The following is a 25,120-nucleotide window of genomic DNA, read 5'->3' on the forward strand; positions in this document are numbered from 1 at the left end:
TGTTATATGTATTTGTAAAAAACATTCAGTATAATATAACAAATATTGCATGTAGTTGAGTGTAACATTACATAAATATTGCTGTGCCTCAGTTGACAATGGTTTTCTTGGGGTGAAAATTTTCAATGTTACACTCAACTACATGCAATATTTATTATAATATGTGAATGTTTTATACAAATACATATAACAGTGAACCGTGCGCGCATAAATTCTGCGCAGTCACTATTTTTATTTTAATATCACCCGTCAAGTAATGTTGACTGTTGCTACGCAGGAGGGTGTGGTTTCATTATTCAGCGGGTAATAGTGTTTTTTAACAAATGTTTTTCGACGAATGAGATTCAAGTAATTTACATGAAAGTATAATATTGAAAATTTTCACCCCAAGAAAATCATTGTCAACCTCGGCTGCGCCTCGGTTGACAATGATTTTCTTGGGGTGAAAAATTCGCCTCGGTTGACAATGGTTTTCTTGGGGTGCAAATTTTCAATGCGCCAAGGTTGACAATGGTTTTCTTGGGGTAAAAAGAAGTAAAGCCACGAAGGTGCAAAATCGGCCTACGTTTTTGGGGAAATTTTAACTGAGGTAAAAGAGAAAAATAACTAGATGCGTTCTTGTTGCTGGTGCAACAAGTAGGTCTTCCGACCGACTTCTCTTTTGCAATCTAGTCCGCGTCATCCAATGAAATAGATTTTATAATGTATTTTTTTGGTTTACGTTCATTTGCAGTAGTTTCTCAACACAGATCGTGATTGTTCCAGGTATTTCACAAAATATCTCCAAATATAGCTTTTAAAAATCGGCAAAATCTTCCACACATCTTATAAAAGAGTGAAAAGTAATTTGCAACTGAAAAAAAGACAAAAACAAAGAAAAAATTTGGGGAACGCCCCGAGCGGGATTCGAATGTGTATTTAAAAAGATGATGCAATATGGCTTGCGATAATTTGTTGATTCATTATGTGATTTGAATTTATTAGTTGCTTGATGTTTTATTAATTCAAGTTTTAATTGATGTAAATCATATGTACACAGCTTTGACCGGCCATTTGCCTAGTCTGGCACGATAACTATCCCTTCAAGATGGCTAAACAATAGAAAACCCTATGAGGCCATATTCAGTTTTTCACACCTTTGACTACTTGTGGGTAGGTTATTTTCACACCTCCGGCCGGTCATTATTACCCTTCTAGCCAATGACAGTTAAATTTCTTGCAATCAAAAAGTGGCCGGTATGATGAGGGGAAATTTCCTATGTTTTTTAACTTTCGTTCTTGGAAAAGTGGCCGGTGTCCGGTTTTCGGAGGTGGCCGGTTTTATGAGAGTTTATGTGTAAAGAAATGGTAAGAATTTTGCCGGGACTTTTAAATTTGGCCGATGTTCAGGGAGAACCGGTTTCCAGGGGGGCCGGTTTGGAGAAGTTTCACTGTATAAGGTTTAATAGTAAGAACAAAGACGTTAAAGGGGAATAACTCATATAAGCGGTCATCAGATCCTTTCGCACTTATGCAATGAAGTTAGGCCTGAAGACCCTTAAGACATTAGTGAAGATTTGGTGTCTCTACGGTCTATGGTTTCCGAGGAGTAGCGATAACAAGGTTTTTTGCACAAGGGGCAATAATTTTAAAAAGGGTCAATCTTAGGGGACAAGAATGAAATCCTTGAAAGAGTATTAAGAGTGCATATCACAGAGAGAAGATAGATTGTATATGTTAAAGGATATAAGAGCTATCAAAAGAAATTTATTCCTTATATTTGGAATGACCTTGACTTTTGACCTTGAAATGAATTTGAAGGTCAAAGGTCAATGAAACATATGCAGTTGGTTTCGTGTCTCTATGACTTCTCGTTTTAAAAATTTTTAGCTTTTTATAAAATTCATAAACTTTCAGGGGCAGTTACTCATTGAAGGGCTCAAAGAAAACTTTTGCAATGAATAGATTGAAAAGTCTCCTGAATTAGTTGAAGACGTTAGTGAAGGTTCTTTATCTCTACGATTTACGGTTTCGGAGGAGTAGCGATAACAAGCTTTTCGGTGAAAGGGGCAATAACTACATAAGGGGTCTAAGTTAAAACATGGGGGGTCATTTTTCGGAATAACTTTAAATATCCAGTATCATAAACTATAAAGTTTTTCGATAAGTCTTACGGTGTCAAAACGTAAGGTGAGAAATAGAATAATAAAAAGCATAAGCATTTCAAAAGGTCTTTCCACAGAAAGGTGGAAAGACCTAATAACTCATGATTATATCAAAAATAATAATGTATTTGCTTTCTACTTTAAAATGTATCAAAATGAATTGTCTTGTTTATTGGATTTTGTGTTTTGGTAGGAAAAAGGAAAACGAAAACCATGTGCTTCACAAAATATTACAGCATGTAGTATTGTCGACTTCTTTGTACCCATACCGTGGTTCTGACCCAAGACTTTTTCTTGACAGAGCTGATTTAAATTCAATTTATTATATTTATAATATGTTGTTTTTTTAAATAATGTATACTCCATTTGTATTTTTTTGTGTGAATTCCTGTTTACAACTCGATCACAACGTCTCGTTGCATTGGTCCCTATAAAATCAAAGGGAGATTACTCCTGTAACAGCCCACAACAGATAAAACTACCAGCAGAAAGGTTCAATAAATCAATTGAAATTAAATGTTTGGTGATTAATATAAATAATTTCATGACATCTGCATCGCTAACATAACAAATACCGGTATTATAAATTGCATGGCTAAATAAAAAAACAGGAGCATACCAATTTTAGCGTTTTAAAAATTACCAAGAATGTATTTGACATTTCTCTATGATGTTTATAATTGAAAACATTTCAAGAACCTACACCTCATGATACATGTGACGAATTATTGAACCTTCTGTACATGTATCTGCGCCGATCTAGAGTGGGGGACTTCAGATTTTAAAGGTTCTATTTAAAAGTGTTTTGTTTTTATTGAATAAATGAACGAACACATAATCAATTCTACATACTAGTATACAATTTACGAGAGGCAACCGCACAATGCATTAGGACATGTAAAAAGTGCTACCGTCATGAGTATGCATGTTCAATTTTTTTCTCTCTCGAAACAACGCTATTTTCACCTGGGATTAAAATGAAAAATATTAATATCATTCCTAAGTAATATGATTTTTAAAAATAGTCTCTGTATCTTCTTTAGATGACAACTTGCTCTCAAGTTTAGCAATAAGTCGTTTTTAAATAAGAGGGGTAAGGTTGGCAAAAAAAAAAAACTTATCCTTCAAAACCAAGAAAGAAGAAAGAATACCCACTTTCACCTTGGACCATTCATATTGTCAACTGCTTAAAACATGAAATATCCCAAAAATATCGTTGTAAAAATGTCAAATTCTTTTATTTTTTATCACATATTTAGTAAATGAATTGCATATAAATGATTTCATGCAAACAAAAACTCAAGCATGCAGATGCTTAATTATCAAAAGTGCACATATTCGGAATAATATTTATGATGATATACATGTATACGTATTTTTATCCCCCCGCTTGAAAAGCGGGACGGTATATAGTAATCGTTAATTCCGTCCGTCCGTCCGTCCGTCTGTTACGCTTTGGGATAACCATCTCTTATCCGCAACTCCTCTCATACCATGGAATGAAATTTGGTGAAACTTTCACAGAATCTTTATTACATATTGGCATTGTGCACCTCCTATTTTACTTTTTGATCCGACACATATTTTGGGTTTCCAAAAGCAAAACATGGACACTGCCATTTATACACATATGGGAGGCGGGGGGTATCATTTAGTTAGCTCATCGCTCACAGTACCTCTAGTCAAATTTAAAATCAATAGAATAATATGTGTCAAATTTTATATCACAACCCATATCAAACCTCGAACAATATTAGGCCTGGGGCCTCCCTCCCTCGGACTCATGCATATATGGTATTTGGTCTGTTCACCCTATCAATCTGTTCAGAGTCCGCTCTCCTTCTATCATTGTAAATATCTAATGCACAACAGTTACAATATCTTTGAAATTTAATATTGGGGATCTCGGCCAGATTTAAATATATATACAGGATGTGATACAGAATTGACCATGGAGATATTTTTAAAATTAAAAAGTAGGATGCGTTAATAAACTGCGTTAATAAACTGCTCAACATGTAATTTACTTTTTTCCCTTTTAGTTTTCATTAATTTCATATACTATAATATATATTAATTTCATAATACGAGTTCATTAATTTCATATTCTAGTTCGAGTTCAAAGTCGGATACGTAAAGGTCTGCTCAAATATAACTAATCTGTAAAAAACTTTTTTTTTTTTTAAAAGTCGACTGTTAAGCAAGATAGGGAATTCCCCAGTTTTCGCGTATTTTTTAGTCATGTGTTTGTAATATCCGGTGCAGTGATTTAATTAAAATACTTGTCAAGTAAAACTCGTATGGAAATAAATGAATACTTACAATTTGAAACTGATAACGTAAATCCGCAAATTCAGAAATTATTTCCAGGGAAGGGGCGGGGGGGGGGGGGGGGGGGGGGGGGGGGGGGGGGGTCCACCCCCGTCAAAAAAAATCTAAAGCAGAAATTCTTAAGCAAAAATGAAAATAAATAAATAAATAAACTCACTCAAACGTCAAAAACCTATTTGGTGGTGGAGGGGGGATTATTGCCTGAAATCCTTCACTTTTCATACCCATTTCACACAAATTCGTGTTTACCTTGAGGGGGGGGTCTGCGTTTCCAGAGGGGGGGGGTCCAGAGTAACTTTTTTTTCTTGATTTAGTATATATACATTTAATAACCTTGAATATTCCGGGGGGGGGTCTTGACCCAACCCCCCACCCCAACACTCTAGATTCGCGCATGCATCCGGGTTACAAGAATTATGTACAAATCTTAAGAGGGATTACATCATATTATTTATGATAATGCATGTACCGATCCAGGAAAATTTTCCGGGAGTGGGAACCCCGGTCGAATTAAAAAAGTATTTTTCCAAGCTGGAAATTTCTTGAAAAGCTAAAAAAAAAAAACGTGTGTGTTTTTTTTAGGGGGGGGGTTTAGTCGTTGACTTTTAAAGCTTCATATCTATGACTTTTACTACCAATTTCACATAAATCACATTTTCAATGAGGGATCTGCATTTTTAGGGAGGGGTCTAAGGTCAATTTTCATTGGCTTAGTATATATATTTATCAACTTTGCAAATTCCAGGGGAGGGAGAGGGTCTGGACAGAATTGAACACTGATGCACGTACATGGAATTGCCCTTGGTATTTGGTTCGACGGCAATAATTCTTGTACATATATATGGGGCCTTTTAGAGCTTTAAATAACAAGCTAAAATGTAGAATGCAATAAACAAACTCTAACATTTTTCAACTGCATGTAAAGACATGTATGAAATCTTTTCAATGGTCTGTATTGATAGCATCATTCTATACTACCAGGAGATGTTTGTCCGTATGTATTGTATATCAGGAGACAGGATCCAAGTAGAATTCTTCTTAGTTCGGGCCTGCAGGAAGTAATTTCAGTAATGGGGGAGGGGAGGGACACAGTCACATTTTTCAGCTGGGGTCACTATCGACTACCAAAATATCCTTGAAAAGCCAAAAAAGTAATCAGACGTATTATTGAAGGGACGCAAGCATATACTACTTATGTTTTCTATAGTATTCAGTATATCGGCAAAATTCAGCTTAGTTCACGTGCACTTTCTTGTTTTTATAACAAAACAAAACCAACCCACCCCATAACCCCTAAAACACTCGATAAAATATTCAATATTAATTCTAATCCTTCTCTTGTGGAGTATTTTCCATCAGTGTAAATTTGTTACCCCTTATAAATAATTGCAACGTCATGATTTTAACGTGTTCAACGTCAACGTCATGACGTCGTAGTGTTTCTTTCGAAAAAACAATGCTTATTTTAAACACCTGTAAAAAGAAAACTATAAGTGATTTTGTTAAAAAATAAACTGTTTTACAACGTACACATACTAGACTATCATTTAACAAAAATTCATAAATTTTTAATACGGTGCGGATTTTGATGCTTCGTGGCTCTTGTTCTTTTCAATGTTACACTCAACTACATGCAATATTTATATAATGTTACATGATATTTGTTGTTTTACAAAATTATTCAATTATTTGTAATACTTTATTATTTGCTCAATATCAGTATTTTCAATAATGGAACAGATTCTGTTATAGTATTCCACAAAGTTTTTATCGTCTTGAATGTATTTTGTTACAGATTAAGAGAGGGGTCTACAGCTACTCCAGGCAATATAAGGAAACACATGTTGCTGAGTGTAAGATGTTTTAAAAACCAAATTGAAAAATTCAGATTTAAAAATGATTTTTTTCCTGTATAAAGACTCTTTTTTTAAGCTGGTGGATGAGACCATGTGTGCTGACTATTTTATTCCCGTGCAAAATCTTCCACGAATTGGTTCACGCCATAAGGTCAGGTCAATAATGTCGATTTAACGACAGCAGACAAAAGCTTTTATTTTGAAAATGATTCATAAACAATATAAAAAGATTAATAAAATTATAATCATCTTCGGATTTTTAACATATTTTTAAAAACACACATGCAAATATTCAATATTCTAACATACTTAATGAAGTGAATGATATTAACTCTTATTAAACATGTTAAATACAATTGCGGAAATTAGAAGTGTGTTATTTTTGTTAAAAAAAAAAAAAAAAAAAAAAAAAAAAGGGAAAAGATCCTTGATGTTTCTAATCTTCGAACTACTGGTCCCCTTTCAATTTCGATTAAGAATATATTTTGGAGAAATAAATAAATAAAATGACATGTAAACGATTATTATTTTGTTTTTTTATTAGGTAGATAAAATAAAATTGAAGTCAATGGCTGAAGAAATCAAAAGAAGTACTCATTTAAATACCTGATATATATGTTTAAAGCATTTTTTTTTTATGTTTATGATATCAGTTGAATTATGTTAGACAAATACAATGTACTGTACAGAATTATCTTTAAACTGAACCACGAAGTACCTTGATTGTAATCTAACCATTATTTGTTTTAAAATTTAAAAAAATCTTATATTACAGGTAATTCATTTTCTCTTCAATGTTCTATTTGTATGGTGTTCTGTTAAAAAATACTCTGTTTCTTTTTTTTGTAAGTCTACTATGCGAATAAAAATGGATATAAGTTGCATAACAAATGTTAATTGATAAAATATCTATTGTTTAGAACATATTTTATTAACAATACGGCAAGGGGATTGAACAAGTTACAAAAAGTTGGATATTCCTCTCCCATGATATTCATTTAAAAAAGTATACATATTTGGATATTCCTCTCCCATGATATTCCTTTAAAAAGGTATACGTATTTGCATCTATTAAATATGAAATAGAAATTTAATAAAAACTGTTATCGCGATTAACTTACGTGTTTATACATTGAAAAAAAAAATGCATGGCTGTAGCGAGAGAAAAACGAAAAATGAATGTTGACAATTATCGTTTTGAACACGTGTACGTTGGAAACAAATACAAATTTCATAGTGATCATTTTTTTGATTGACATATTTCATACAAATCGTCATATGTAGGCAAATAACCTGAATGCAGAATATCTGTCTACTTGATCAATATATAGGACCCAAAGAGGGCGTGAACGGCCGAAAGATATGCTTAGTCTTCCTCGGCACCTAATTCCACTTTTCGAATTTCCTGAGGAGAGCTACTCGACACTCAGGGCCATTGAGCAGTTAGGGATCATTTTCGTAATAGCACTACTGCGACAGAGGACTTCGGTTTATACCACGGTGTTTATACAGTCTGACCCGAAGGACCGGTCTCCAAGTCCCATAGCGGGATTCGAACCCGCAACGTAAGGATTGACTCCTTAGTTCGCGACTCTAGAGCAGACGCTCTAACCACTGCACCACGCGGACGACGATGTCTATGTGTAAAACAATGTTTTTAGATCTACATTGTTTACATTTTTAGAAGCAACCAATTTTCATTAGCGTTGCTTTTTCAATATTAAAAAATAAGGAAATTTGTTCAAAGTAAGACAAGGAAACAATGAATAAAATACATGCAAAATTTTATTTGCAAAAAAGCTTTTTTTCATATAATACGAAGGGGATTTGGCAACTTGAAAATAAAGTCAGATAAAATTTTATAAACATATACCACGGCACCCTTTAAATTAAAAACTTTGATAAGTCGTTTTCAAGTACAATATAATAAGGCTGCATGTGTCTTCTCTCTGTGTGTTTTGTTGAAAAAAAAATACACCAAAAAAAAAAAAAATAATAATCAAATAAAACAAAAAACTTAATATTTTTTGTTTCATTTTTGAGACAGTGAAGATTTCATTTTGAACATTTTGAAGGTAATTTTCATGCAAAGTTCCATTTTCAGGAAATTAATTCTGAAATCAGCACTATTTAAATTGCTATAAAACATGGCTAATAGCATTTGAAACTTACATGAATATGTAACGATAAGCTAGGGTATGATCTGAAGTTTCGTAAACAATAAAAAATTATTGTGATTAGAATTTTATACGATACTGCATTTTAAAAACAAGTGTATGCTGTCTTTTGTGAATGAGGGCTTTGTAAATGATAGTACAAATAAAAATGGGCTTTTTTGCAAGGAAATTTTATTTTTCGTTTTATTTTGGAAATTTAAAGTATTTACGACATATTTACCCGAGAATAACTGTTTACTGTAAGAGAATATTTAATATGATTTCAATTTAGACTTTGAAAATACAACTATATTCTATGTCATGTTCCTTTAGCTTTGTTCAGCTAAGAGCAAACTAAAACACTGCCCCGGTACCTTTCACCTTCTTTTATTTAAATAGCAAAATATTTCTTTTAACTACATGTATCAATATATTTATAACGCATTTGTTATGTCAAATAAGTCATCTGAGATAACAAATCATTTGACATAACTTTGCCATTCATTCAGTGAGCTTAGTGCTCACAGTACCTCTAGTTTGATGTATGTAATTATAAACTTTGTACTTTTAACAAATACTGATTTAGTTTAAATATGCTAAAACAATGTGCGCAATGTTATTTTAGTAGTATTTAAAAGAGAAATGGGTAGACACACACAAAACCAGTACACTATGTGTATATATATAAAAGATACTAGTATTCCGATAAAGGAATGTATGGGGTTAATACATGTACCCGCACGGTTATCAGAGGCGTTTTTATACATCAATCATGATCAATGCTGAAAAAAGGAAAGATGTTGTGTAGTAAACTTCCTTTTTATTTGCTATAGATCTTAACTTTCATACCACGGATATTTAGTTTTTTGTAATATATATAACAATCTTTAATTTTGTTAGTGTTCGTAAACTCTTGTTTTTTTTTTATTGCTGTTGTAAAAACCACTAGGTTGTAAAAAAAACAGGTTATTTCATTTTACAAATATTTTTAACTTTTTGGCTAATCATACTGATTTTTTTGTGTGGATATAATAGCTCCACTAAAAAATTAATTTAAGTTGTAACTTATTCAAAATCATGTGTCTTATTTCCATGTTTCAATGTAGAAAAAAATTGCTTGGAAAATCCATGCTTCTCAAAAAAGCATATTTCCTGTAGTTGTAAAAACTTTCAAGGACCAAAGAACTTTTTTTTATGAATTTTTCTAAATATTTGCTCAGATCAAATCCTAATTTAATTGTGTTGTTAACGATCACCTTGTTTATATCTACATGTATTTACTATCAGTGTGACTGTCATTAGAATCAAGATACGTATTTAGAGAAATGGATTACTAGTATTCGCAAGACACCAAACGTTTAAGTGCTCATATTGTCATACAATTTCATAGCTGAACTATGTTTGCGACTTGGACATAGTTACTGAATTTCAAAGTGGCATAAATTTAAGCTTAATAGATAAAAACCTCTTTCGTATGAGGATATTTAAAGTACCGGTAATAAACACACCCAATATTGTTACCGGGTTTTAGATAATTCATTGGAAAGCCCCGAAAAAAAGAAAAGCTCGACCACACCTTGGTTGCTAAAATATTCACCTGTATTTCCGTGAAGCATTGCATATTTTCAGATATCTCACAAGGCAAATTCAGCTTTCAGGTAAGGAATATATTATTTAAAAAAATATTTCAGCTGTAAATTAATTCACATACCAAATCATATATAGTAAATGCTCCAACAAAAAATTGGTAAAAATTGATGTGTTTGATCAATATAAACATTCTTGTACAGTGTAATCATAGTTACATCCAATGCAAAAAAGTGAAGTAAAAATTGATGTGTTTGATCAATATAAACATTCTTGTACAGTGTAATATCAATACAAGAAATCTATTAAATTAATAATAAAATGCTAAAATATGTATGCGGAAACCCGCGTCTATATTTGGATAGTTTATATTCCCTTCCTGTATTTTCAAGCTTCATTTATTCCTATTAAAATTTGAGATGATAGTTAGATATTGCAAAACATATACACATACATGAAGGATATTGAGTGGTGTATTGTAATGAGGATGAGTGTATACAATGTAACGGAATTTCCAAGGATGTAGTTAGTTGTCCAGAGATGTCTTAGCAGGTTACCAAATGGGAATCGACAAAGATATCAAGAGATGCTGAGAATGCAGGAGTATCACTCTACCTGTACGTGTTAAAACAATAGTCAAGCCCGTACAGGAAAAATAAATGCACTTATTTCATACGAATATTTTAAAATGTAATCATATGCATCAGGGGGTATTTTTTAGGAAGTGTATTGATTGGTAGAAAGCATTTGTTAAGTCTAAGTGACTTTGAAGTCGACAGATTTAGTACCCCTTAGAAGTGCGTATATGGTGACAATATGAATCATTCATAGATTGTGAATGTTATCAGAGTCCCGGCGTGCCCTTCTCTCACACCCAGATCAACGCAGTATTAAATACCAGGTTTATCATTGTCTTATGCAATTTCTATTTTAAGAAGAACTTTATAAACTCTATACAAAAAATGATTTTTTCATTATGTTAAATAAGGAGGAAAGAGTTTTGAGGAAATTCGAAAAAAAAATAACCCATACAGATTTGATTCGCTTGTTTTGTAGTTTACAACCCTAATTCCGTGTTGACAATTGCTCTCTTCAGCGCTGCATGATAGCAGACACGCCCGAAAACGGGTAATAAATCTGCCGGGAGTGAAAAGTTATCGGGAGAGCGTGTATCGCAATAAACGTCCTTGTTTGGGTAAAAGAAATAGTGCAGCAAATACGAGAGGCATTTTTACACAGTTTGCGAAGTAAGTTATTTATTGAATTCATTGCTGTATCTGATTTTATATGAAATCTAAAATTTATTTTTATAAACTTCGGATAAGGATAACTGGCTAACGAATCAGAGTTCAACTGATTATCTATAATCAAATAGGAGTACAAATAGTAATGTGTCCTTATTTAATTAAGATATCTGCGGAATTGATTATCCTTGTGTTATTTGTAAAACTTCAACCATATAATTACCAATTCACTTGAATTAAAAGTATTAATTACTTTAGTGCTTATGTGAAAGTACAATGTTTACCCATAAATTTTTGAATAAACTATACAAGACAGACGCATCTGACATCTACCTGTATTGTTTTTATGTACATGTATATTCTTGGTTGTACATATCATAAACGCAAGCACGAAAAGATTAAAACAAAAGAGGTGGACTTTTTTTCATTTGATCAAAATTTTATGGATTATTTGAATTTCAGATAAACCATTGCACTGGATTGGAAAATTCACCTTATGTAAAGTTTATCATCCGTTTATTGTACTCGTCTATTTGAACAATCTATTACCTATACTAGATAATCAATAGTTCAAGTTGATCGAAAGAGAATGTTATTAGTACTTTTAACTGACCTAAATTTACAACTGCCTTTATTTTTAAACACACACGTCTTAATTTCTAGTTAATAATTACTTCAATTTGTTAAAAGAAAAGTTTAAAGTTTTAAACCTGTAAAAGGGGAAGTGGGGGGATGCAGGGGAAAAAGTTCCCTGTTAATCAATGTTTTTTATGAGCCCGAGTGTCTCATTGAATTTTACAGATGAGGTTCATATTTATCGTCACGTTTGTGATTATTCTGGGGAATATGTATTCCTCGACAGCAACCACTTCGACTGATCCACATACCCCAAATAGTTCTGTCTCAACGCAACCAATGTCAATCGCAACCAGGGACGGAACAACATCAGAGACATCGGAAACAGTGATAACAGAAAGCACAACGACATCAGTATCGTCAACTACCCAATTAGCTGACACAATGATATCAACAGATGCAACAACAACGATATCATCCGATTCCTCGACAGATGAAAATTCAACTACACCCTCTGTTACATCATCTCAGGTGGCTATCAGCACATCACCCACATCACCTGAGTCGACTACGAATACTTCGTCTGTTCCACCACAAACAAGTGGTTCATCAACAGCCTTGGAACCATCGGGGACAGCGACAACGGAAGAAGCAACCAATTTAAGTGGCGTATCAACAACAGTCACTGGGGCATCATCTTCATTTACTTCTTCATCAAGTAATTCTGTAACACCAACATTCATTCAATCATCAGAGGCATCATCTTCATCTACTTCTTCATCAAGCAATTCTGTAACACCAACAGTCATTCAGTCATCAGGGGCATCATCTTTATCTACTTCTTCATCAAGCAATTCTGTAACACCAACAGTCATTCAGTCATCAGGGGCATCATCTTCATCTCCTTCTTCATCAAGTAATTCTGTAACACCAACAGTCATTCAGTCATCAGGGGCATCACCTTCATCTGATTCTACTTCTTCATCAAGTAATGCTGAACCAACTACTAGTATCCCAACTACAACAAACATGACAACAGGAGAATTAATGGAAGAGATCACTACGGAGGAAATAACTTCAACATCGTCAACTGCATTACCCCAGACAATAACAACCCCAACATCACATCAAACAACACCACCGTATAATATTACAGAAGCAAAATCCCTGTATGCAGGTATAAGCCTTTTATCATAAATTGCTAATTCTTAATAATGTAACAAGTAAATATTAATTTTCAGATGTATTAGTTTTTTTACTTGTATACCAGATTATATCTATTGCAACTCGGGGACTCTTTAATTCAAAATTAAAGACTCAAAATAATATTCAACAAAAAGTTTCATCGGATAGACATAGACATTTCCAGTGATAACAGTCGTAAGATACATAAGAGTATTAAATCGTCATTTGTATGCATTAACTAAACTAGCAACACATTTATTGCAATTTAAGTATTTGATTTACTTTTATATAATTACTGGCAATTTTTATCATATAAATCAAGAATTGATAATTTTATATAATTTTAAGTATTATTTTAGGTAATTCCTTAATACCAGTGTCAATCAAAGTGACATTCAAAGATTGCTTGAAAGAAAATAAAGACCTTGCAGATGTAAGAATTAAAATATTGTTAGTAAACTGCTTCAAATACCCCCACCCCGAAGATATACATCTTAGATCCAAGGACATTTTTCGTTTTCTACTTTCTTAAAATATTGTCCTCTATAAAAATGTGAATTTTCAATGGAAAAATTCAAATTTTTGTAGAGGACAATTTTCTTCTAGCACAATTTATAATTTATGAAGGAATACTAGTTCATGAAAATACCCTTGGACCTTGGTTGCGTGTTTTAAAGGAGGGCAGGGGCTGTCAACAAGGACCTGTAATATATGGATTTTTGATATTACCCTCATAAAATAAACAATAAATAACAAATATAATTTTGCAATCATGATGCATTTTGAAGAGTTTATAATGTAAGTTCTGCTGCAATACTATATTATTTCAACTTATCTTTTTATCAGATAATTTTCGAGATTCTGAAACTTGATACCTGTAAATCGGTAGCCACCGAATCGGATGACAGGTGAGATATTTCTCAATCTAAATAAAAAGGAAAATTTTCTGGTAGTTTACATTTCTGATACATGTATTTATAATTATCTTTGGGTGGATACATAATTTATTCTTCATTTTGTAGTCACTAACGATGCTCTTTAAATGTCAAATTTGATACACATATATTTTTTTATCATTTACTTTCAGTTGTGGCAATGACACAAGGTATCTTATTTTGTTTTATTTCAAATTTTATAAAAATGAATTGTAGGCACCTGAGTAAGATACACACTAAAGTTCAACTTTAAATAAGATGTTTGGCTAAAATAAAAATAATTCCACAATATTGCATTATATACATGTAAATTATCAATGTGCATTTCAGTTATCATGTAATATTTCATGTGGATGTGCTGGCGTCCAGTCTACTTGGAAGGGAAATAATTAAAAATGAGACAATAGAGAACATCACAACTACAATTAACAGCACTGGATCTGTACTCATAGCCGAGCTAGGTATAAACGATATTTCTAAAATCTTTTCTGAAATTTCTTTTTTGCATAATCACTATGTGTTCTTTGCTTATAATGATAAATATTTACTTTGCTCTGATTTTGTACTAAATCAACTGTGAAAATAATTTGAATGCCATTTTCGTGTTTACATACACGTACATGTAGAAAATCGCGCTAAAATAACTTCCTAATGAATCTACAGATATAGGCCAGGGAGTAAATCAAACATGCAAGCAATTCTTTGGTTCTTTTTAACAATTAAAATTTATATAAGGATTTTTTTTAAGCTTAATGTGAATTATTTGTGTGTAAATTACACAGAGCGCGCTAGCGCTTCATGAAATATGCCTACCTGACAACTTTGTATGATTATAAACATTCCTTAAGTGATCATATAAAAGATATAATCAGTTAAATGTAAACACGACTCACTTGTATATTAGTAATGAAATTGAACATTAAGGTATCATTTTAAAAACTGTTTAACTTTCCAACGTTCAATTTTCAAGGAAGCGTATAAAGACGTCTACGCATTATTAGTGCGATATTTGGCGGAAATTCAATTTTCAACAAGTAAGCGTAGATTTGATTAAGCGCCGTCTGAATTTTCTAGTTATAAAAGTTAATATACAAGACATTTAGCGACGCACTTGAATTTGCGGACTCTTGCTTTCCGCAAAAATCGCTAAATAATTCAATTTCACTCGTATCAAGCAATTTCATTGACTGAATCATTCCGAGGAACATATCATATTTTGTATAACATAACTTGCCTACGTCACAATGAGTTACTTCAAAAAACGTATTACTCCGCTTGACGTCACTTTTAAAATATGCTATATTTGAATTTTTCCGGAGGAAAAATTGTCTCACTGTCTACACTGAAATTAAATTATAAGGAATGAAGGTTATTTAACTTATGTTATACGATATAACATAACTTTGGGCAGTTTACGTTTTTTTTATAAACCGCTTTGCGGTTTATAAAGCGTAAACTGGCCCAAGTTATGTTGTGTAGTATAACATAAGTTGAAATAAGCTTCATTCCTTATATAGAATACACCGCTAAATGTAATGCTTTTACAGTATTTTCCCTATTAATAAATTTGAAATGCAATACAGACTATAATTTAAGCAAACAGCAGACTCAAAAGCAAAACGAACGATCGTCGATGCATTCAATAAGTCAATATAATGTATATTGTTGGTTGGTGATGGCAAGAAAGAGCAGACGTAATCTGAATTATTAGTAGGTTCAATGATTATCTGACAATATCATTTAGAGTCATGATTATATCCTAATATTGAAAACGATGTTGGCATACCAAAGGGAATGGAGAAAAATAAAAGAAGAAATTTTTGTCCCCCGCTTATGTAAAAGCGGAGGGACATTAAATATCATTCGTCTGTCCGCTCTTCGGTCTGTCCGGCTGTCACAAAAACTTTTACCTTAGTCATAACTTTTTGAATGAGGAGAGATAGGTCTTTCATATTTTACATGTGCATTATTTGTGAGAAGACTCTTTCGAATAAACTATGATTTTTGATCTCGTGGCCTTTACCATTGCTTTATATTTGCAATAAGTATTGAAAGAAAAAGGGTAGAGCCTTCACATTACATATGTGTATTACCTGTGAAAAGTTCTTTCTAAATACTTTTTTATTGTTTTACCCTTTGATTGATTGATTGATTGTATACTGTTTAACGTCCCTCTCCAGAATATTTCACTGATATAAAGACGTCACCATTGCCGGTGAAGGGCTGGAAATTTGGGCCTATGCTCGGCACTTATGGCCTTTGAGCAGGGAGGGATCTTTATCCTGCCACACCGCCTCGGTTTATACGGTCTCATCCGAAGGACCGCCCCATTTACTCGCCTTATACGACAAGCAAGGGGGTACTGAGGACCTATTCTTACCCGGGTCCCCACGGAACGTTTTACCCTTTGACTTTCATCTTTAAATTTGACCTACTTTTAAAAACTGTTATCTTTCGTCATAACTTTTGAAAGACAGTTGATATGGCTTTCATATTTGACATGATCATTGCATGGAAAAAGACGTAAATGGTAATCTAACAACCAAGATCTAATCTATTGTCAATTTCCAAATTACTTGTGCAGCAATATACCTTCATCACCTGCAAACAGAGTTTATATGATGGTCATAACTTTTCTGTCGTCAACTTCCCTTACTTATGCAGAAATATACCTTCATCACCTGCATAGGAAGTTTATATATCTCATTCGATACGCAAAAGCATCGTCTACGTGTGAACAATTTCTAAAACGAGGTAAATGCTCTACGTGTGAACAATTTCTAAACGATGTAAATTATTGACAAACAAGTTGATGAAACAAGAATATCAGCAGTTTCGTTTAAAGTCATCATTTCATAAATTCTATGATCAAAACAGTGACCCGTTATTTCCCGATTATGAGAGGAGCACTCGGAGGGTGTGACCGGTCGGCAGGGGATGTTCACTCCTCCATGGCACCTGATCCCACCTCTGATGTTTTGTAGGTCCTTGTTTGTTCTGCTCCTGTTTTGTATTCTTTTATGTACTTTTGATCTTGAAAACTGCTTGTTATCTCCATATGTTCATATCTCAGTCAATTTGATACAGAAGAGCGTGCTAAACGTATGAATAATTTCTAAAAGGAGGTAGATTATCGACAAACAAGTTGATGAAACAAGAAAATTAGCAGTCTCGTTTAAATTCATCATTTCGTAAGTTCTATGGTCGTTACAATGACCATATCAGAAAATACAATTTATCATTGAGTCTAATGCGTTTTTAACTGACGTTTTAGCTCACCTGAGTGAGCAAGTTTTCAAGTGAGCTTTTCTGATCACATTTTGTCTGTAATCCGTCTGTCCGTCCGTCTAGCTATCTGTCTGTAAACTTCACATTTTCGACTTCTTCTCAAGAACCACTGTGCCAATTTTAACCAAACTTGCCACAAAGAATTCTTGGGTGTAGGGGATTCAAGTTTATTCAAATGAAGGGCCAAGCCCTCTTCCTAGGAGAGATAATCATGAATTAATGAAAAAATCATGGTCTCATTTAAAAATCTTCTCGGCCAGGAAAGATAAAACTCATGTGGAAGCATCCTCGGGTAGTGTAGATTCAAGTTTGGTCAAATCATGACCCCGGGGGTAGGGCCGGACCACAATGGCCGATCAAATTTTTACGGGGGGTCACAATCGGAGATCGAGTAATATGTTGGAAAAAATCTTTAAAAATCTTCTTTTCAAGTATGGCAAAATTATACAGGACTTTTGTATGCTTTATTAATATATTGACATTCTCAAGTTAGTAATAGAAAACAAATCCCCCTCCCCCAACAAGTAAGCTTTTCAATAATAAGCTGATTTGTGTTTTTTAACTAGCCCATGTGCTCAGGTGAAGCGATATGGCCCATGGGCCTCTTGTTCAAACTAATTTAAAGTCCATTATTTATGCACTAAATTGACGAGCGATTGAACTGTTACTTCTCGATCATCACAAGAAGCTCACGGAGGGTGTGACCGGTCGGCACGGAATGCTCACTCCTCCATGGCATCTGATCCCATCTCTGATGTGTTGGAGGTCTGTGTTTGCTCTGCACCTTTTTTGGATTGTCTTGTGAACTTTTGTTCTTGAATACTGTTCGTTATCTTCAGATGTTTCACTGTAACAAGATGTTTCCTGCATGCTATCTTTTTCCCCTTACCGTTGACCTTCATGATTGACCAAATTTTAAATTTTTTTCCATTGGTTATTACTTTGGTATGACATATAATAGGGAGTACATATTTGACACAATATTCCATAAATAATGGCATATCATCCTCTAAGACACCAAAAGCAGGTGACCACAATTCTTTGATTTGTTTGTTCTTCATTATTTTACACGCTAATTATTTTGTTTAAAAAAAATTACTTAGACTTCTATATGATCTGCTGAAATATCGGTAAAATCATATAAAGATTACATGTATTTACTTCATATAATTTCAGATTAACGATTTGGTCTTGAGTTTAACGAAAGGTCAAAAAGATTTCATCCTCACATTTCTCAAAACCCCGTAGACCCCTTACAGCCTCAGGCAGACAGTTTGGTTCGTGGGTCCGACAAAACGCATTTTGCCCTCGAACCCAGTCAATTAATGTATATTGTAATACCTTTAGAAAGGACAAGATAGGTTAACGGCCGAATCTGGTCCCTTATTTGTGTTAAAATCAGATCACTGGTAAAATTGTGATAGTTTGTAGTTGAGAAGTTAAAATGATGCTTATTTTAAAAAAAGCACTAATTTTGCACGGAAGCCACTAGAGGGTGCAGAAGTAGGACATTTTTGAGAATTTCCTCAATTCTAGTTGAATTTAATCATATTTGAGATACTCTTCGGAAAACATAGAGCACAAGCTTGCCTATCTGAGATTTTTACACATAAATTGCATCTGATACTAGTGTGATACTAGTGTATAAATATATAAACTTGGTAGACAGGCAAGCTTGTGTTCTATATTTTCCAAAAAATAAATGTACTGAAAAATCGATGAAAATTTGCATAAAAGTTACAAAATTCCAAAATTGACCTATTTCCTGACCTCTGTATAATATTCTAAATCTTAGAGCCAATGCTTATTTTCAGGCAGGATTGACAACATGTTTTTATGGATAACTGTTGGATCATTCTGAAAGACATCCAAAATCGCCGGCCAAATACGGTCGTATCCTATCTTGTCTTTTATTTGTTTCTATACAAATCTGTACAGAAAAACGTCTAACATTTCTAATGTTTTGAATGGGCGGAGCATAATATCGTTTGCATTTGTTGATGTTTACAGTGACGGATCTGAGGTTTACTCGGGCAAAATGCGTTTTGCCTAACAGCCTCAGGCAGACAATTTGGTTCTTGGGTCCGACAAAACGCATGCTGCAATCGAATTCAGTCAATAAATGTATACTGTTGCTTTTCCATTGGTAAAAGTTCGTTTTGCAAATGTCTCTTTATTTTATTTCTAAGATGTTTGTTTTGTATTTAAGTACATAATTTGATAATTAATTCCTCTCTTATTGTGTATATACGTCTTCCTAGCACCCATTCCATCTTGAACTTGTAATTTCTAAAGATGATTTTGAATCATTCCACCTTACAAAATCAGCATTTTATTTTCTTGTAGCTTTAGCCTACTCCAGCATAGCAGCGTGTAATTCAAAAAAATGTCGGGATGCTCTCGTAAACAATAAAGGATTTAGTTGCGTGAACAACGGCAGCAACTGCACATTGAAGTCCCCTTGCTTAAAAAATGGTCCTTGTTCAACAGAACATGGAGAATGCTATGTACAGGCCGAGGGCAATCAATATTTAGGCCGTTGCAGGTTAGTAAGCCATAGTAGTCTACATTTTTGTATATTTATGAAAAAAGTTAAGATAACGAACAGCTAGTTGTCTATTTCAAAAATCTATACAAAATTGTAATGGCTTAGAACACAGACCCCTGGAAGTTCCAGGTGTTGTATTATGTACCTAGACGGAGTAACCATCCGCTGTTGATAAGATACACCCCCGTGAGCCTAATGTATTGATCAGGTGGACCTACCTTTCTGTAGATAAATTTACTATACATTTGAGTATGAAACATGTTATGCATAATACAACCAAATGATAGCTTTTTTTCTAACAAGATCATTATAACGACAATAGAATTTACAAAATACCGAATTTCAATAAGGTTTTTGAAAGCCATATGACATCATCTTATCATGAAAGAGTGCCCTTACCTGCTTTGGATTCAAAATTGATCGTATTCGAATCATGCTTTTGGATATCGAAGAAGGTGGTAGATGTAAACATCACATGTAGGCTATAGCAATATATTGCTACATACATGTAATTAGAGAAAATTTGTTACAAAAAAAAGTTGAGCTCAAAATTGGATTATTGTACTTGTCAACTTAGAGAATGTTATCTGTGCCATGTTATTTTTATAAAGAGTGTTTTTTTTTCAGGTGCAAAGAAGATGATATGTTTACATATTCAGGTAGTGATTGTAAAAATAAAGCTTATTCATGGAAATTGTGGACAATCATCGCTTCTGGTGTAGGAGGAGGAATCATCGTTATCCTCCTCTTTGCCGTGGTCATACAATGTGCAAGGAAGAAATCGGAGCCATTTAACCAAAAATATGGCTATGATTCAGGGTACACATAATATATGTTTCTTTTTTTTCGAGTATTATAATTTGTTAATAATTTTCCATTAGAAATGCATTTCATTTCGCACTTGAATTTCTGGATACATACTTTATTAAATAATGTTATAGTGCTAAAGTAATTTGATATAGAAAATTTTGTTAAAATACAAAATAAATATAAAATTTATTTAATATTAAACTCTATGTAATCTACCTATTTAGGTTTGACGACCGTGAGAATTTAATGTATGACAGGAGATACGTTACCTCAGACGAATACCACAGGAAACCTATACCACGGGACGATGTCGGAGCGGATCAAGTGGTTTGTGTTTCTCTCCATCTCTATACTAGCTTCCTTTATAATGCAGCATGTTTTGTGATTTTACCTGCTAACATTATCATTCAGATGTGGTTTACTTTATACAGGATAATATGAAGAGCCATTCAAATATTTTAAATATTTTTTTTATACAATGTATATGTCAAGATATAATTTTCAAATATCAAAACTTTTAAGTTGTAAAAGAACAAAAAGGCACTGGATGATTTTATTAATAAAATATGTACCCCCCCCCCCCCCATGCAATGTTTTTAAACTACTATCTAAAGAAGGGGCCCATAGACCATAAACAAAACAGAGAGCCCCCGTCCCCCCCCCCCCATGTATACATATATATATATCATAAAATGGCTAATTTTTTACTAGCTCTTTCGAAAGATTTTCTAATATTTTCCAAACATTTAAGAAAGAAGAAAAAATGAACCTCTGCTGTATAAGAAAGACTTTATGCAACACTGAAATCTTTCCCGTCGCCCTCGTTGCGAAGTGTTTAGAGCGTTTGCTCTAGATTCGTGATGTAAGGAAATGATTTTTAGTTCGGAAACTCTATTGGGCTAGAAGTGAATTACACTTCATATTCGACCCAGTTATTATTAGTAAGTGTAACACAAGTGAACTTGTGATGAAAATTTATTAAACGAAAGTAAAGCAAGAAAAAGTTAAAGTTTGTATTTTGAAAAATAAATCAAGTCAAGTCACATAACACAAGCAAATTCAAAGAATTGTGGTCCCCCGCTTTCGGTATCTTTGTGGGCAAGATATCATTTTTAGGGTCAAGGTCAATAGGTCAAAGTTTTTGGTATCCCATGAAAGGTCTTGCCATAAAAAATACATATATTTAAAATATGAAAGTCCTAGTTTCTACCGTTCAAAAGTTGTGACCAAGGTTAACGTTTTTAAAAAGTAGTTAAAACTCCAAGGTCAAGGTCAAAGGGTCAAAGTTCTTGGCATGCAATGAAAGGTCTTCTCACAAGGATTACATATGTGAAGTACAAAAGCCCTAGCCCTTACCGTTTAAAAGTTATGGTCAAGGTTAAAGTTTTTTCAGAAGTACGTAAATCTCCAAGGTCAAGGTCCAAAGGTCAAAGTTTTTGGTATCCAATGAAAGGTGTTTCCTCAAAGAATAATTGTGTGAAATATAAAAGTCCTTGTATCTACCGTTCAAAAGTTGTGACCAAGGTAATAATTTTTAAAAAGTAGTTAAAACTCCAAGGTCAAGGTCAAAAGGTCAAAGTTCTTGGTATCCAATGAAAGGTCTTCTTACAAGAATAAAATATGTGAAGTATAAAAGCCGTAGCCCTTACCGTTCAAAAATTATGGTCAAGGATATAGTTTTTTCATAAGTACGTAAATTTCCAAGGTCAAGGTCAAAAGGTCAAAGTTGTTAGTATTCATTGAAAGGTCTTGTTACAAAGAATAAATATGTGAAATATGGAAGTCCTAGTACCTACCATTCAAAAGTTATGGCCAAAGTAAAAGTTTGGAATTTTTTAGTAAAAGTAGTTGAAACTCCAAGGTCAAGGTCAAAAGGTCAAATTTGGTGGTACCCAAAGAAAGGTCTTATCACAAGGAATACACATATGAAATATGAAAATTATAGCTCCACTAAATCAAAAGTTATGGGCATGGTTAAAGTTTTTGTGACGGACAGACTGACGGACCGACGGACAGACAGACGGACCGACGGACAGACGAATGAGATTTAATGTCCCCTCGCTTTCGCGAAAGCGGGGGACAACAAAGACAGGTGGTAACGCTCACACACGGACACACAAACGTTTTGGCAACTCGGAATAGTCCAGAGTAAAACTGTATTTTTCTTGATGACGGAATGTCCAGTGCATCTAATTTTCACGTCCGGGATTGTCCACGGCGGATCTAAAACTAACTCTCTCACACAACATACGGGATTCACTCAAACTTCAATTAACACATTTACGCAATTATCACACATACAAGTCGGACACTCTTTGAGGTAGAGGATTGACACTAATTCCTTAAATAAATATTGAGTGACAAATTTCTTTTTTACTGTCTAAACATTAATTGATTGATAAATAATTTTCGACATATGTTAAAAACAGGCATTAAAAATAATTCGTTTTATAAGTTAAAATTCTGTTACATTTTAAATAAATTTGGTAAAATTTACTTTGTGACAAGTGTATTATTTTATACTTGCATGTTTTTTGAACCTCCTGTATGGCTTTGGGGGGAATATTTTAATGAGTGAACGGATACTTAAGCAATTCATTGTATTTTTTCGACATACTAATTTTCAAGAGTTAACAATAATACCCTAGAAATGTCACAAAATGAAGAGCTTCCTCATTTTTTCGCTGAATGAGCGACAGTAAGATACATTGTATAAATTATGAAGATTACTGAAATGTTAAAAACCCTCGTACTATAGATATCAGTTATTATTGTTGTGAAACTATTATGTAAATGTTTGCTGTTTAATTATTTTAGAACTTACAATCCTTTGAAAACAAGGGTTATGACCACTGGGAACCATCAGAAAGCAAGGAAACCTATGCTTCCATGGACAGACATTTCCAGGATCCAACCTTTCATGCTCAGGTATATATTATTTCTCTGCCTCGGTACACTGTGAAGAAGATTGGATGGGGGGGGGAGTATTATAGTTACCTTTCTAAAATTGTGGACATATAAACACATGATATAGCCTATTAAACTGATCATTAAACTGATTATGCGAAGTAGTCTACAGAGATCGTCTGGAATACTAGTAGAATGGCATTTATTAACCTCTGTACATCTTTTACCAGCGTACCTTTTAATCAATACTTAAGAATGCAACACCTAGATTTGCACACTGCACATGTTATAACCAGTTTTGAATGTTATCAAATCAACACACTCGATTTTTAAACTCGCTTTACATGCATCGGATTTTCTTCTAGATAACAAGACCTAAGCTAACTACAAATAAATACAGCACCGATCAGGTTAGTCCTTTAATTTCCCCTAATTTCACTTTCAACTATTTTTTTTTTTTTTGCTTTTAAACTTTGAATCTTATTTTTTTTTTTTTTTAATTAAAATATGTTTCAAGTAAATATATATAATTTTTTACAGCTTACTCCATTTTGACAACATTGAGAATGGACCTTTACAAAACCAACATCCGTCCATAACCTACCAAGGAAAAAGGGAAAGGGCCCTAAATCACCCTTGATAAAAGTAAAGATAAAAAGGATGTGAATTATGCGGGAAAAATCAAATTATGAATGTCTGCATGAATGAAATAATATTACACATTAAGCCTTGAGACTAAAAATGCAATGATATTTGCAGACAACTTCAAAATAATGTATATTTTTATATTAAATTTATATTCTTAGAAAATGTGTATCTAATAATGGAAATGTGAAGATAAATGTTGATGGCAATATGACCAGTAATTTATTTTTTATTAATCATGAAAATTGCAATGTTTTAAAGAAATAAAACATTAATAAAAGAGTTTGACAGATTCCTATTGCGTCTTATTTGAAATACAAACAAACAGAGAGACATAAAAAGGCCTTCTAGGTTTTTTTTTTTATTTCCTCGCTTTTATGTGGGCACCCATTAAAACCAGACAAATAGCGTGGTTTTTTTTTAAATACATTTAATCATAACTTTTGTTTAAAACTTCTCATTTTCATATTTTCTTCACTATCAATAAGAAAAAGAATATGAAGATATCGAACAGTATTCAAGCTCAAAAGTCCATTAAACAATGCAAATATGGAGCAGAGCAAACGTGGACCTCAAAAAATCAAAGGTGGGATATCAAGTCCCTTTAGAGAGTGAGAATCCCCTGTCGGTAGGTTAGACCTGTCTTGTGCTCTTGTCATGATCGTGAAATAATGGAAAAAGTCCGTCGATAATTCAGTGTTTAAATTGTATAGAAAACGTGTAATTAATTGACTAACAATAAATATGAAAAACGTAGGTCAGTATTTGACTCATTGATAAATTGTAGTTTCTGACAAGGTCATTGTATCGACCATAGAGCTTACAAAATGATGACTTTAAAGAAGACTGCTGATATCTTTGTTTCATCAACTTGTTTGTCATTAATTAACCTCGTTTTTGAAATTGTA

General features: G+C 33.2%; 2 protein-coding genes across 2 annotated transcripts in view; both read left to right on the forward strand.

Moving 5' to 3' along the window:
- LOC134270337 (medium-chain acyl-CoA ligase ACSF2, mitochondrial-like) overlaps nt 1–8,676 on the forward strand; it is a 47,788-nt gene extending 39,112 nt beyond the window's left edge. The window contains exons 15-17 of the mRNA XM_062752558.1: nt 6,271–6,328; nt 6,408–6,482; nt 6,876–8,676. Of these exons, the coding sequence (XP_062608542.1) occupies nt 6,271–6,328; nt 6,408–6,482; nt 6,876–6,941 (199 nt within the window). The 3' untranslated portion in view covers nt 6,942–8,676. The remainder of the gene's footprint in view (nt 1–6,270; nt 6,329–6,407; nt 6,483–6,875) is intronic.
- Nucleotides 8,677–12,116: 3,440 nt separating this feature from the next.
- On the forward strand, nt 12,117–24,446 carry LOC134270329 (serine-rich adhesin for platelets-like). Its single transcript, XM_062752549.1, has 11 exons — nt 12,117–13,071; nt 13,439–13,512; nt 13,926–13,987; nt 14,167–14,184; nt 14,345–14,475; nt 19,649–19,847; nt 20,478–20,669; nt 20,885–20,987; nt 23,478–23,588; nt 23,933–23,977; nt 24,108–24,446. Exons 1-11 carry the CDS (start codon nt 12,120–12,122, stop codon nt 24,120–24,122), a joined length of 1,902 nt encoding a protein of 633 aa, XP_062608533.1. The 5' UTR covers nt 12,117–12,119; the 3' UTR covers nt 24,123–24,446.
- The last annotated feature ends 674 nt before the right edge of the window (nt 24,447–25,120 follow it).

Source organism: Saccostrea cucullata, unplaced genomic scaffold (genome assembly GCF_032062105.1).
Source record: "Saccostrea cucullata isolate Sc308-1 unplaced genomic scaffold, CSIRO_AGI_Scuc_v1 ctg203, whole genome shotgun sequence".
Classification (NCBI taxonomy): domain Eukaryota; kingdom Metazoa; phylum Mollusca; class Bivalvia; order Ostreida; family Ostreidae; genus Saccostrea; species Saccostrea cuccullata.